This window comes from Typopeltis vanoorti, chromosome 6, assembly GCF_054136105.1.
Source record: "Typopeltis vanoorti isolate ZY-2024b chromosome 6, IOZ_Tvanoo_1.0, whole genome shotgun sequence".
Classification (NCBI taxonomy): domain Eukaryota; kingdom Metazoa; phylum Arthropoda; class Arachnida; order Uropygi; family Thelyphonidae; genus Typopeltis; species Typopeltis vanoorti.
Window position 1 is genome coordinate 114657976 of NC_143554.1, and position 12857 is coordinate 114670832.

The following is a 12857-nucleotide window of genomic DNA, read 5'->3' on the forward strand; positions in this document are numbered from 1 at the left end:
ATATTTATTTGTCTTGTGGTTAATTTGATAAAACAAGCATCTTGAGAAAGTATTTCATTATTATTTTCTTAATTGTTACTCTGATATTTCACCTTATTCACCAAGGCATCTTCTTGACATGAAAATTGCACACAAAGAGAAAAGACTTGAAATAAACTGAATGTTCTACAGTCTCGTTTGGTACTCACTATGGGTATGATCATGGAAGATCTAAATCACTGACATGGTCTGAATACTACAACAGCCATATTTATTCATTTGCTTGTGGTATCAGCCCTGAAAAAAAACAAAATTATGATCTAAATGGAGGCAAGTCTTTTGGTGAATGGATAAGTGCAGCTAATTTAGTGTAATATATGTTTAGAATTTTTGATATATTCTAAACATAGATTACACTTAATCTATCATCATCCCATATATTCTGGCAAACATCTGAAAAGTTGGCAAAAATCATAAAATCCATTGTAATCATCTGCAGATCATGCAAAAAATTAGCATTCCTTATAATATCCTTGAAAGACCATCTATAGTTCTTAGTACCAAGGAGGTGTAATCTGTTCTGTTATGGCAAAACAGGCAGGACGGTCAACATCAGAATCTAAGAACACAAGGACTACAGCCACTCAAGATTTACAGATTATGCTTTGGACACCAGCTACAAGACATGCTGGATATATGGAGTTTCCTCAAATATGGGAAATGCTCATTCTCGCATCATTGGCTCCAACAGCCAAGAGCACCCAATCTTAGCCCCCTATATGACACTAACATTAGTCTCTCATAGGGACTGTTTGAATAGTTGTCTTTCAGGCTGATATTAGTAGATCTGCTAGCCTGTCAAAAGTTAAGAAAGATTAGATATAGACCATCAGATCTGTTTAATTTAGTAATTTTTAAATCTGCTAATCTTTCCTAACTTTATTTTATTTATGTGTGTGTATGTGTGTGTGTGTGTGTGTGTGTATATATATATATATATATATATATATATATATATATACACATTTTTTTTTAAGTTAGGAAATTATTGACCTTTTTTAGTTATTGCATTATCTTGCATTAGCTACTCAAGTGATTATTTTTAACTGCCTTTCTGTGATCTTGTATTGGTGATAGCTATGACACTTAAGGAAAAAATTATACATTAATAAAGTTTTATATGTGAAGTGAATTTGTCTCAATTTTTATAATTCTTTTCATTATTGAAACAAAAATAGACTTAAAGTTGTTGAGCATAAGGAAATTTATACACTCCAGGATGTGCAAGAGAAAGAAGAGTTCCTCATCCTTGGAGGAAAGGATAAAGATTTCTAATTGGATGCATGATTTGAAAGTGTTAATGGGCAATTACATTTGCAGAGTACTTTAGCTATCGTTTCTGGTGTACCTTGAATATAAGGGATGAGAATAGTTTTGCTGTGATCTTTTGTATTGGTAGCAGGATAGGTAGGGGAGCATGCAGTATTTTATCTATTATATAGAGGTTGTAGCCATTGGCTAAAATAGTTGCAACGATAGCTTAGTTTAGTAGTAAGGGCTGTGTCGTTTGAACAAATAGCCCTGGTTCTGTGTTTTAAGAATGCTGTACTATTGTGATCGTGTGATTGTTGATGCACACCTGTGTGCATGTGTGCACGCACCTTTTCCTATAAACATAAAAGGATAATGGGAGACTGTTGTTAGTCTATTTTTCTATGTCATCAAATTCCTGACATGTATCCTCAAGCGGTGTACAGGATATTATGATAGTACTACATGAAGAACTTACATCATTACTAACTTCCTATCAACAATTTTCCTTCAAATCAATCTGTTATCTATCAAGACTCCAACATTATTAGATCTTATATTTCTGTCTTCTAAGGCACTTTTTATTGTGTCAATCCACCTACATCTTGGTCTTCCACTAGTTCTTTCTTCTGGCAGAAAGAACACTTGTTTTGCTAATCTTTCCTCTCCCATTCTGTTTAAGTGACCAGACACCTGAGATTAGCTCTGCTAAAGCATTCCTGGATGCTGACAATATCAAGTTCTTTCCTAATATCCTTGTTTTTTTTTTAATACGATATTGCCATTGATGCCATTTACTAATTTCATTCCACTAATCTTTCTCAGAACTCTCATATCAGACATCTCCAGTCTTTGATCGAATGCTTTATTTCTAAACCAGCTCTCAGATCCACAAGTTAAAATTGGTTTTAACACTGATTTGTATACAATTAATTTAGTGTTTTAAATAATTACTCTCTTATTCCATATAAATTTATTCAGTTGACTTCCTACCATACCAGCTTTGTTGACTCTGTTGTCTATTTCCATATTTAATTTACCATCTTCACTAAAAATTGCCTAAGTAGCTGAAATGTTTTACTTGTTCTATAGGTTCTCCATTCACGATGCAGTTGATATTTTCAATGTTTCTGTCTATTTCCATCCACAATCCTTCTCAACCATTTCTCAAGTATACTTGTATAAATCTTACTAGGAACACTCAGTAGGGAAATACCTCCTGTAATTCTCATATTCAGTTTTATTTCCCTTTTTGTATATGGGTACTATAGAGCTCTCAACTCCAAACTGGAATTCATCCCTCTGTCCAGGCATTCTGAACTATGCAGTGGGACCACTGCAAGACTTTTTTTATACCTCCTTACTTGAGCATTTCTTGTTGAATATCATCTATTCCTGCTGCCTTTCCACATTTCAAGCTTTTTGATGGCTTTTTCTACTTCAAGTATGGATATGCATTCCTGATTGCATACCTCTTGAGTGTTTTTTACCACTGGGTTGTCACTGCTAGTTTTTTTTAGTAATTTTTCAAAGTAATTACTCCATACATCAAGGATATCTTTTTCTGCAGTTTTCATGTCACCTTTATCATCTCTGATTCCTTTTACAGCACTCTTTCCTCCATTTTTAAGCTTTTTCAATAGCCTCCAGAATATTTTGCCACCTTCTTGATATTTATTTCCTATATTCTTGCCAAAGTTTTCCCATGACTTTTGTTTAGCTAGTTTCATACAGAACTTTCAATATACTTCCTTCTTTTTCTTCACTGCCTCAACTTTCTGTGTCCACCCTGGAGTTCTGATTTTTTCTCTCCTTGCAGACAACTTCACTTACATGCCTCTCTGGATGAATCAATGTTTTCTTCAGTGCTTGCTACTGAATCTCCAAGGTTTGGTTTCGTTCTCAAACTCTTTCATTTTTTCTTCAGTAACACTGGCCAACAAAAAAAAATTTTTTTTTCTGCTGATTATGATCTGACACTTGTTTTTTACTAATTTGGGTGCGCTGATTTCAAATATTAAACCCATTTTTCTTTATCATGTCAGGTTTTTCCTCTGTGGCATTTTTCTTTTTGCTAATTTGTAAGTTTTTGATAGTTTTAAGGAGGCAGTACTATTTAGAGGATCAAAAAAATCGATTTTTTAATATTATTTTCTGAAAGTATGTACTTTTAAAAATCTGTTCCTAACTATTTATCAAGAAATTCAAAAAATTCCTGAAGATATAGCCTATTATTCAAAGCGGTGCGCAGATCAGAATCGGAGCGCTCACCGCTCTCGCTTGTTAGTAAATGAATAAATGCGTAAGAACCTGCAACGGCACATACTGGCACTTTGAATGCAAGAGAGGCCGATAACAGACCTAATACATTTAGGTCATGAAAAGTAGGCAATGACAACTGCCTAAAACAAATGAATGCTATATGTGTCATAGTGGACAAAGAACGATCGAAATCAGTCAATCGATTGTGAAATTATGATGAGTGGTTATAACGTTTCGATAAAGTCTGGTTTTTTTTTTGTCTTGTTAATTGCATCTTAGTTGGCAGTGAAGAAAATATATCATGTCTACTACTCGAAATTGTGTCAATAGTGTAGATTCCTTCTGCTACATTTGTGGCAGCTTTACTGTTCCCAGTCAAAGGACAAATATCACTGATTTCGTTAAGAAAGTGTACTTTGCATACTTTGACGTAAAAATTGCAGATCAGGACAAGTCATGGGCTCTAAATAAAGTGTGTAAGTAAATTTTCTACATGTGTAGAAAATTTACAACAGTGGAGCAAAGGAAAACGCCAAAAATTAGCTTTTGGCATTCCAACGATTTGGCGTGAACCAAAAAATCATGTAGATGATTGCTATTTTTGTTTAGTTCAGATTTCTGGTTATCCACCTATTTTCCTTCATCTAAAGATAAACGCTCAACTATGTCTCTACCTGCTGTGTATCAAGTTTCATGTAACTGTAATCTTTCCTACTTTGGACAAACTGGAAGCTCTATAGAATAAAGAATTCAAGAGCATCAATCATCCATTCAACACAACAAACCCAAGAAATCTGAATTAGCTCAGCAAGGAATAGAAACAAGCCACAACATCCTTTGGTTCAAGACGCTCCTCCTACACAGATGTCGCTATAAATTTGAACGTTTATTTAAAGAAAGTGTGGAGGCCTTACTTCAACGTTATAACTTGAATCGTAATGACTGTATATCTGTATCAAAAATTGGGGAAAGTTTAATCAGGATAACACATTAATTTTTTTTTTTAATTTCCTATATTAGTCTGTTATTTAAGATTAATTATTACATGAATTTCTGAATTAATATCTTTAATTTAATCATGATTCTGATAAAAAAAATGTTTACTCTTTTAATACGGAGGCTGTTCAATAAGTTATAAGACTATATTTATATAGTCTTATAAATAGTATTACAAGAGGAGGACAAAATCAGAGGAAGATGTAAAGAATATTTCCATAAATATTAAATGAGGAGAATCCGAGAGAGAGGTGCGAGGATAGAGAGGCAAATGAGAGATCGGTGCAAGACATAAGTAGAGAGGAAGTGGTTTGGGTACTGAGAAAAATGAAGAATGGAAAGGCTGTGGGGACAGACCAGATACCTGGGGAAGTGGGGAAAAGTTTGGGCAGTGAGGGCGTGGATATGTTATGGGATCTGATGAGTAAAATAGCCCAACAGGAAAAGATACCAGAGGAATGGAGGAAAAGTATTCTTATCCCAATCTACAAAGGAAGAGGAGATGTTCAAGAATGTGGCAACTATAGAGGGATCAAGCTGATGTCACACCCATTGAAAATATGGGAAAGAGTAATTGAAGGAAGGAAAGATACGGCAGGAAAACGAAAATTGGTGAGGAGCAGTTTGAATTTATGCCAGGAAGAGGGACAACGGATGGAATATTTGCGCTAAGGCGATTGATGGAGAAATATAGAGAGATGCAAGTGGATCTGCACATGGTGTTTATAGACCTGGAAAAGGCATACGACAGTGGCCAGGCAGGAAGTATGGAGGTGTATGAGGAAGAAGGGGATGTCGGAGAAGTACGTGAGGTTGGTGAAGGAGATGTATGAGAGAACAGAAGGTCAGGTCTAGTGTCAGCATGATAGAAGGATTCCCCATTGTCATAGGGCTACACCAAGGGTCAGCTCTGAGCCCCTACTTCTTTGACCTGGTCAGGGATGTACTAGTGGAGGATGTCAAGAAGGAGGCACCATGAAGCATTCTGTTTGCCGATGACATTGTTCTATGTGTATCATCCCGAGAGAAGCTTGAAAATACCCTGGAAGAGTGGAGAAAGGCATGAGAATTAACTGGGTGAAGACTGAATATATGTCAACGGGGAGTGACGAGGATATGGTCATACGACTCCAGGGTGAAAGGCTAATTTTAGGGAAGAAATTCAAGTACCTTGGGTCAGTTGTTGAGAGAATGGTGACCTGGATGAGGAAATACAGCACCAAATAACATGCGGTTGGATGAATTGGAGGAAGATGAGTGGGGTCCTGTGTGACAAGAGAGTGAGTTGTAAGAGGAAAGGAAAGCTCTATAAGATGGTGGTGAGGCCGGCGATGCTCCATAGTGTGGAGACGTGGCCTATAATCAAGGCACAGGAGAGGAAGATGGAGGTAGCAGAGATGCGGATGTTGAGATGGATGAGTGGTGTGACAAAGAAGGACAGGATAAGGAATGACTACATCAGAGGGACAGTTAAGGTGGGACCAATTGAGCGTTATTCTTAATCCAAAAGTTCCTATTCTTCCAGCTTTTATTTAAAGTTTCATCAATTTGATCCAGTCTTGTAATCAGAAATATATTCCTGAATCAAAGATTCATTTCCATATTGCTTCTGTTATAACAGAAGCAACATGGAAATTATTATTATTATGAAAAACCTCCATGGAGTCAAAGACTCACTGTGGGAGATCCACTGTTATACACACAGTTTATCATACTGTGCCTTAAATATATTCACTGTCTCTGCACTCACCACACTCTCAGACAATGCATTCCAATCACTCACCACTCTCCATGCAAAAAACTTACTCCTCACTCCCTTGCTCACATCCTCCTTATACAGCTTCCAGGGATGACCTCTTGTTCTCCTACTATCCTCACCCATTCTGTGCAAAACCTCCCCGACATTAATCTGATAATAACCTCTTAACAGCCTATGTCTCGATCATATCCCCCCCCTCCTCCTCCTATCCACCAAAATTGCATTTTGTCAATCTGTCTTCATACTCTACATTCCAGAGACCAGAAACCACCTTAGTCAATTGCCTCTGAACTTTTTCCAATGCATCTTCATCTTTTTGAAAACCAGTCGACCAGATCTGTGCACAGCAATCCATATGTGGCCTGATCAAAGCCTTATACAAAGGAACCATAATATCCTTACTTCTACAAGTCAGTGTCATCCGCATCATTCCCATTATCCTCTGTGTGTCTTCACAATTCTAGTAACATGTCCCCGAAATTTTAGGTCCTTGTATACAAGCACACCCAGATCTCTCATCTCCTCTACCTCTTCTAAGATATTTCCACCGATTGTGTACTTTACATCCCATCTCTGCTTCTCAAATTTCAAAACCTTACACTATGAAACATTGAATTGACATCCATTCAGCCAGTGTATTCAAGTCCTCTTGTAAAACTACAGTATCCACTCTACTCCTGATAGCTCTCCCCAATTTTGTATCGTATGCAAACAACTGCATATCACCATTCAGACCTCTCCATATATCATTTACATACAAATTAAACAGCAATGGATCCAAAACAGACCCTTGAAGTACACCACTAGTAACTTTCCTCTTCTGGGATATTGCTCCTCCATAGACAACTCGCTGATACCTATCAGACATCCATTCTCCAATCCAGCAAACTAATCTACTGTTCAGCACCATCCATTCCAATTTAATTACCAGCTTGTCGTGTGGCAATTTATCAAATGCCTTTGCAAAATCTAAATATTATGCAACACCCTTATCCAATGCACTTGTCACTTTATAATAAAAAGTAAGCAGATTGCTAAAGCACAATCTTCCTTTAGTAAATCCATGCTGACTGCCAATGAGTATTTTTCTGTTCTCAACAAAATTCTGAATCTTAGTCCTAACTAACTTCTCTAATACCTTAACCACAACTCCAGACACAGACTGGTCTATAATTCAAGGCCTTACTCTTATCACCTCCCTTATGAATTGGAACAATTTTACCCTCTTTCCATTCTTTTGGAACTTGACCCAGTGAGAGACTCATGTTGAAAAGATATGCAAAATGTGTTAACTCTCTGGCACATTCCCTCAAGACACGTGGTGAAATAGCATCACGTTCCACAACCTTATTTACATAAAGTCTATTCAATTTCTCATATACCTCCTGTTCACTTACTAACAATTCCTCCTCTTCCTTCTTTCCCACTGCTTTCAAGTTCTGCATGATGTTACATTCACAAGAATGAAATACCTTTTTATAAATTGCTCATTAAATATCTCAACTATATCCTCTGCAGTGGTTATCATTCCTCCGTTTTCACTAGTCAACCCATCCTACCATAATCATTCTTTCTTATACTGACCACATATCGAAAAAACTCCTTAGGATTTTTTGGCCGCTTTAGCTAACTGCTGCTCATACTGCATTTTTGCTACCCTTATCAAGCTAGTCACCTTTTTTCCTGCTCTTTGTACTTCTCTTGCAACTGGTTGTTATAAATACTCATTTTATGTTTCTTCCATATTCATCCATTTTACACCTACTCTATTTACTCTCTTAACCTTTTGGAATACACTCTGATATTGTCTCCACCAAATAGTTCTTGAGTATGACCCAAACAGCATTGATATTCTTTCCATCCAGTTCCTCTTTCCAATTTATTATTGCAAGCTGTTTCCTGAGATTTTCATAATTACCAGTCTTATAATTCCACATATATCCCTTTCTAACAGACTTCCTCAAATGACTGGTCACCCTGCAAGTGATCACCTCTCACCAACTGATGAAAGATTTAACACCTCATTTATAATATCATCTGATGAGATGATCAAATCCAATACGCTTGATCCTCGTGTACCCTCTGTTACATGCTGCCTAATGATTCTTAGATATTACAAGATTTTAATTATCAGTTTTATTACAACTTGAATTATTATAAAAGTTCTTAGTTTTGGCCCAATAGTATTAAAAAAAAAAATGTAATAAATTTTAATAAAGATCCACTTCTGAATATATTACAATCCAACTAACCAGAGCAATTATTGATGTACTGACAGCAATTTTGCTTGAAATTTTCCTTAAAATATTTTTGTCAAGTGTTAGGTATGGCTGTTTTAGCACTAACTAAATTTGCAAATTGGTGAGCAGCCATTTCACTATTCTTAATCATCAGTGACAACTGGTATAAGGCTATCGGTGATTTCTTCGGCATCTGGTGAGTAGATTCAGCAGACAACTATCTCTTCTTCTGGTCCCTAATCTTAACACTATATTATTGTCATAATTCAAATTTTACATTAGATTTTATTTTTTGAGTCAAAAAAGCTGTCCAGGAGATAGACTAACTTGAATTGGCTGAAAATAGGTATAGGAAAAGTTCCTCTAGTCAGAGATTAGAATTGAAAGAGCAACTTTTAGTAAAAGTTTCATACACTAGATTTCATTAAAACTTGTAAAGATATTATTATATGCTGATAAGTATTGGCGTTTAACTAACAATGAGCACTGGTTTTTTGAATTTCACATAAAACTGAAATTTTTTTCATTAATCAATTTAATGGTGCATAGTTTAAATATTTTATGTTTTAAGCTTTTTGTTTTAATATCTAGTCGTTTGCATTTGAAATGTATAAATAAGATCTCATTTTCTTTTCTCTTTCAGAACAACTACATCAAGACATCAAAATACACTTTCCTGACATTTTTCCCACTTAATTTGTTTGAACAGTTTCAGAGGTTGGCCAACTTCTATTTCCTCTGTTTATTAGTTTTACAGGTATCGTAACATTATGTATACTTCTATAAAATTTCTACTGTAAATTGTTATGAAGTGAATTTTTGTACATTAAATATATGACAAAAGAAATTTTTTTGTTTTATGCATAAAAATTATCCTTAGCATTTTATATATATAATGCTGTTCATACCGAGCTCAAATTTTTTTCATTAATCAATATTGAGTGAATCAGTAATACCCTTTAAATTAATTGAAATACTTGATATAAAAGATGGAATTGTATATTGGATTCGGCTTATATTTAGTATGATGATTTTATGCATAATTTCACTTATGGGGCATCCCTTCCTAACATTCCTTATATCAGTAGTAAAGTTTTTTGGATAGAAATCAAGATGTGCATCCAGAAGATTAATTTGCTCTGACTTCAGACATAGTTTAGCAAGTAATCCACAAGTTCCTGTTCTTTCAGCTTTTATTTAAAGTTTCATTAAATGCATTGTTTCTCATGATTCTACACTTCATAGACTTTTCATTATTGCAGCTTATCGATAATCATAAATTTCTGTTTAAGTAAAAAACTGATTCTGAACAAAAAATTTTCAGAAACCTAGTTTAATAATAATGGCAGCAAAAACGTTTCCAGAATAACAAGACTTATATGAATTATAGCCAAGTTAAAGAGATACATTTGAAATTTTGAAAGGAATTTCTTATGAAAATTCAACCTTTAGCATTAATTGCTTTGGTATTGCATTGCTTAGAAATTATAAATTTGTCTAGGTCCATATGTTTGTGCTTTATTAGTGCTCTTGTTTATTGATTTCACTGTCCTGATAGTTGTTGCAAACATTCTTATCAGAAATTAGGCAGAAACCCAGAATACTTTAGTAATTTGTTTGGAAAACATGAAATCCTTAAAGTGAAATTTTAATCAGTTAAATCATAATTATTTGATTCTTTTAAAAATCAAAACATAAGAGAGAGAATTTATAAAATATTATTACCAGAATAACTTAATTTTCTTGTTTGATGTTCAAACTGTGGAGTCAATTTTAATTGTTTTGAAAGTTGATATAATGAAGGATGAATTTCATAAAAACATATAGTCAGGTATGGAAACATGCAATTTGTATTGATAGTACTTAGTGAACTCTTTAAAGAAAGTAAGAACAAAAAGAATTTTCCTTTTCTTCTTGATAATTAGATTTCCCTACTCTACAGCTCTGGTTGGCTGGATTTTTCCTTTTCATCTTTATAAATTTAGATGACTATTGTAGCTAAGAGACATTTTACATTTATATACATGCATCTCTTAGTTACGAAGAAAACCAACCACTCATTTTTTAGACAGGCATCTTTTGGAGATCGTGAGACCTATCAGGTCATCTTCAGTGGTCATGAACAGTTGGAGGAGGTGGTTACCCATTTTCAGCTTATTTAATTAATAAAAATGGTATAGTGATGACTTTTCAATTCTCTGGAGACAACTTCACATACAGACTAATAGAATTCATGAATAAGATCCTAAATGGCCAATTACTACCAGAAAACTGGCAAAATGATCATCTCCAAAAAAAGGCAATATTAATGAATGTCAAAACTATAGAGAGGCATTAGCCTTTAAACACTGGATAAAATATATTCAAGGCTCTTAAAGACTAAATTAACCAAATATTATGAAAATATTTTTGGAGAGGAACAAAACGGTTTCTGTAAAGGCAGATTCTGCACTGATGCCTTTTTCACTCTCAAGCTCTTGATAGAAACAAGAAGAGAATTCAGTTTAGAGACCCATATATTATTTAGATTATAAAAAGGCTTTTGATAAAGTCAATTGTAATAAGCTACTGGAAATTTTAAGAGATGACAACATTCCTAACCAGTTAATTAAAGCAATTTTGAATGTATAACAATAACCAAATTACAATAATGATAGCTACTCAAAAATCTGAATCACAGAACATAAATGCAGGTGCCCGATAAGGATGTAGTCTATCGACACTTCTCTTTAATATCTATATTAATGACATAAGGAAGTGGAGGGAAATAACTAATTTTGGAATTCACATAAATTATTACACCATTTTATTTGCCGGTGATTAGGTTCTAATTGAAGATAATGAAGATCCACTATACCGTGCAGCCTTTTCATTAAATGAAATAGCAAAAACATACAGTATGGACATCTCCACTTCCAAAACCAAAGTCATGGCATTTAAAGGCTGAGACCCAATTAGAAGCAAAATTTGCATCGACAATGATATAATATGGAACAGATTAATGCATTCAAATATCTAGGCTATCACTTATCTTATGAAAGAGAGAAAAACATGGATAATGTAACTAATTGATAGTTTTTGTTATTCATATATAATCAGATATTCAATCCAAATTTAGTAAGCAAGAAAAAAAAGAATTAGAACCCATAACTTAATAGCAAGAACCTATCCTAACATATGGTTCAGAAGCCTGGACTATAACTCAAACAGGAGAAAAAGACTAAGCTCTGAAATGAGATTCATGCAAAACAGCTGGATATATTAGACTAGATTTCAAAAGAAATGGTGATATCTAAAAGGAACTTGAGGTGGTATCTGTTTTAGACGACATCAATCTTTATAGAGCGAGATGGAGACAACATACAGAAAGAACAAGTGAAGGAAGATTTGCAAGAGAGAGAGAGATAGAGATATCGATCTCAAGGGGAAGGAATAGAGGACAGCCTTTGAAAAGATGGGAAGAGACTGTTACAGGCCATTAGGCCTATTGCTGGAGAGGAGGAGGAAGAAGAAGAAGAAATGGTATAATAACGTGTTGAGGGATTTCTTTAAATATTATTACTTTTTTTTTATGCATTTAATGTCATATTAAATATAGCACATATTATATGCTATATTAAATATAGCGTATATCATTTAAAACTATGAGTGGACTAAAAGTTCGATAATTAAATTTCCCTGTTCTACAGCTGTGGCTAGCTGAATGGATGGTGTTTCCTTTCCTGCCTGTTGAGTGGAGAGTAGAAATGCTGTCCATTTAGCTAACCTTGCCAGCTCAATATTAGCACTTGTTGGCAAACATTGATTTAAAATCGTATATAAGACTCTGCATCTTTGAGTTACAAGATGAAATGCATCATGGAACTGAAACTCGAATACCACATCCTAAATGTAGGTAACTTGTGCATTTAGGATGCCATATCACATATGACATTCTACCTCAGAAAGATATGATAGCTGATTTGGTATTGATCTTGCTCTTCAGTTGGAAGGACCTGGGTTCAAATCTCATCTAAGACCTGAAGAGCCCTTAGCAAGGCTTTTCAAGTGAAAACGAGTTAGCCCTCATATAGAGGTAGCAGAATTTTTTCCTTCTTGGACACTTGGGTTTTTCATCCTACAAAACTGGCACCCTAGCCAGAGCACATGCAATTTCCAGACATAGCAGACAAACAGTGCAGATAGGATTTAAGCAGATTTCTAAGAAGCCAAGTTGCATGGTCATGACTGGCCAATGAGCCTAACATGAAAAGGAAGATGGGATGGGACCTCAAAAAGATATATTGTGTATAATGATGAAGAAAACTGAT

General features: G+C 34.7%; 1 protein-coding gene across 3 annotated transcripts in view; it reads left to right on the forward strand.

Moving 5' to 3' along the window:
- Positions 1-12857, forward strand: part of LOC150105831 (phospholipid-transporting ATPase ID-like) — a 311509-nt gene that overhangs the window by 57920 nt on the left and 240732 nt on the right. For all 3 annotated transcript variants that reach the window (XM_090394368.1, XM_090394369.1, XM_090394370.1), the window contains one exon: positions 9191-9304. In XM_090394368.1, coding sequence (XP_090250494.1) covers positions 9191-9304 — 114 coding nt within the window. The remainder of the gene's footprint in view (positions 1-9190; positions 9305-12857) is intronic.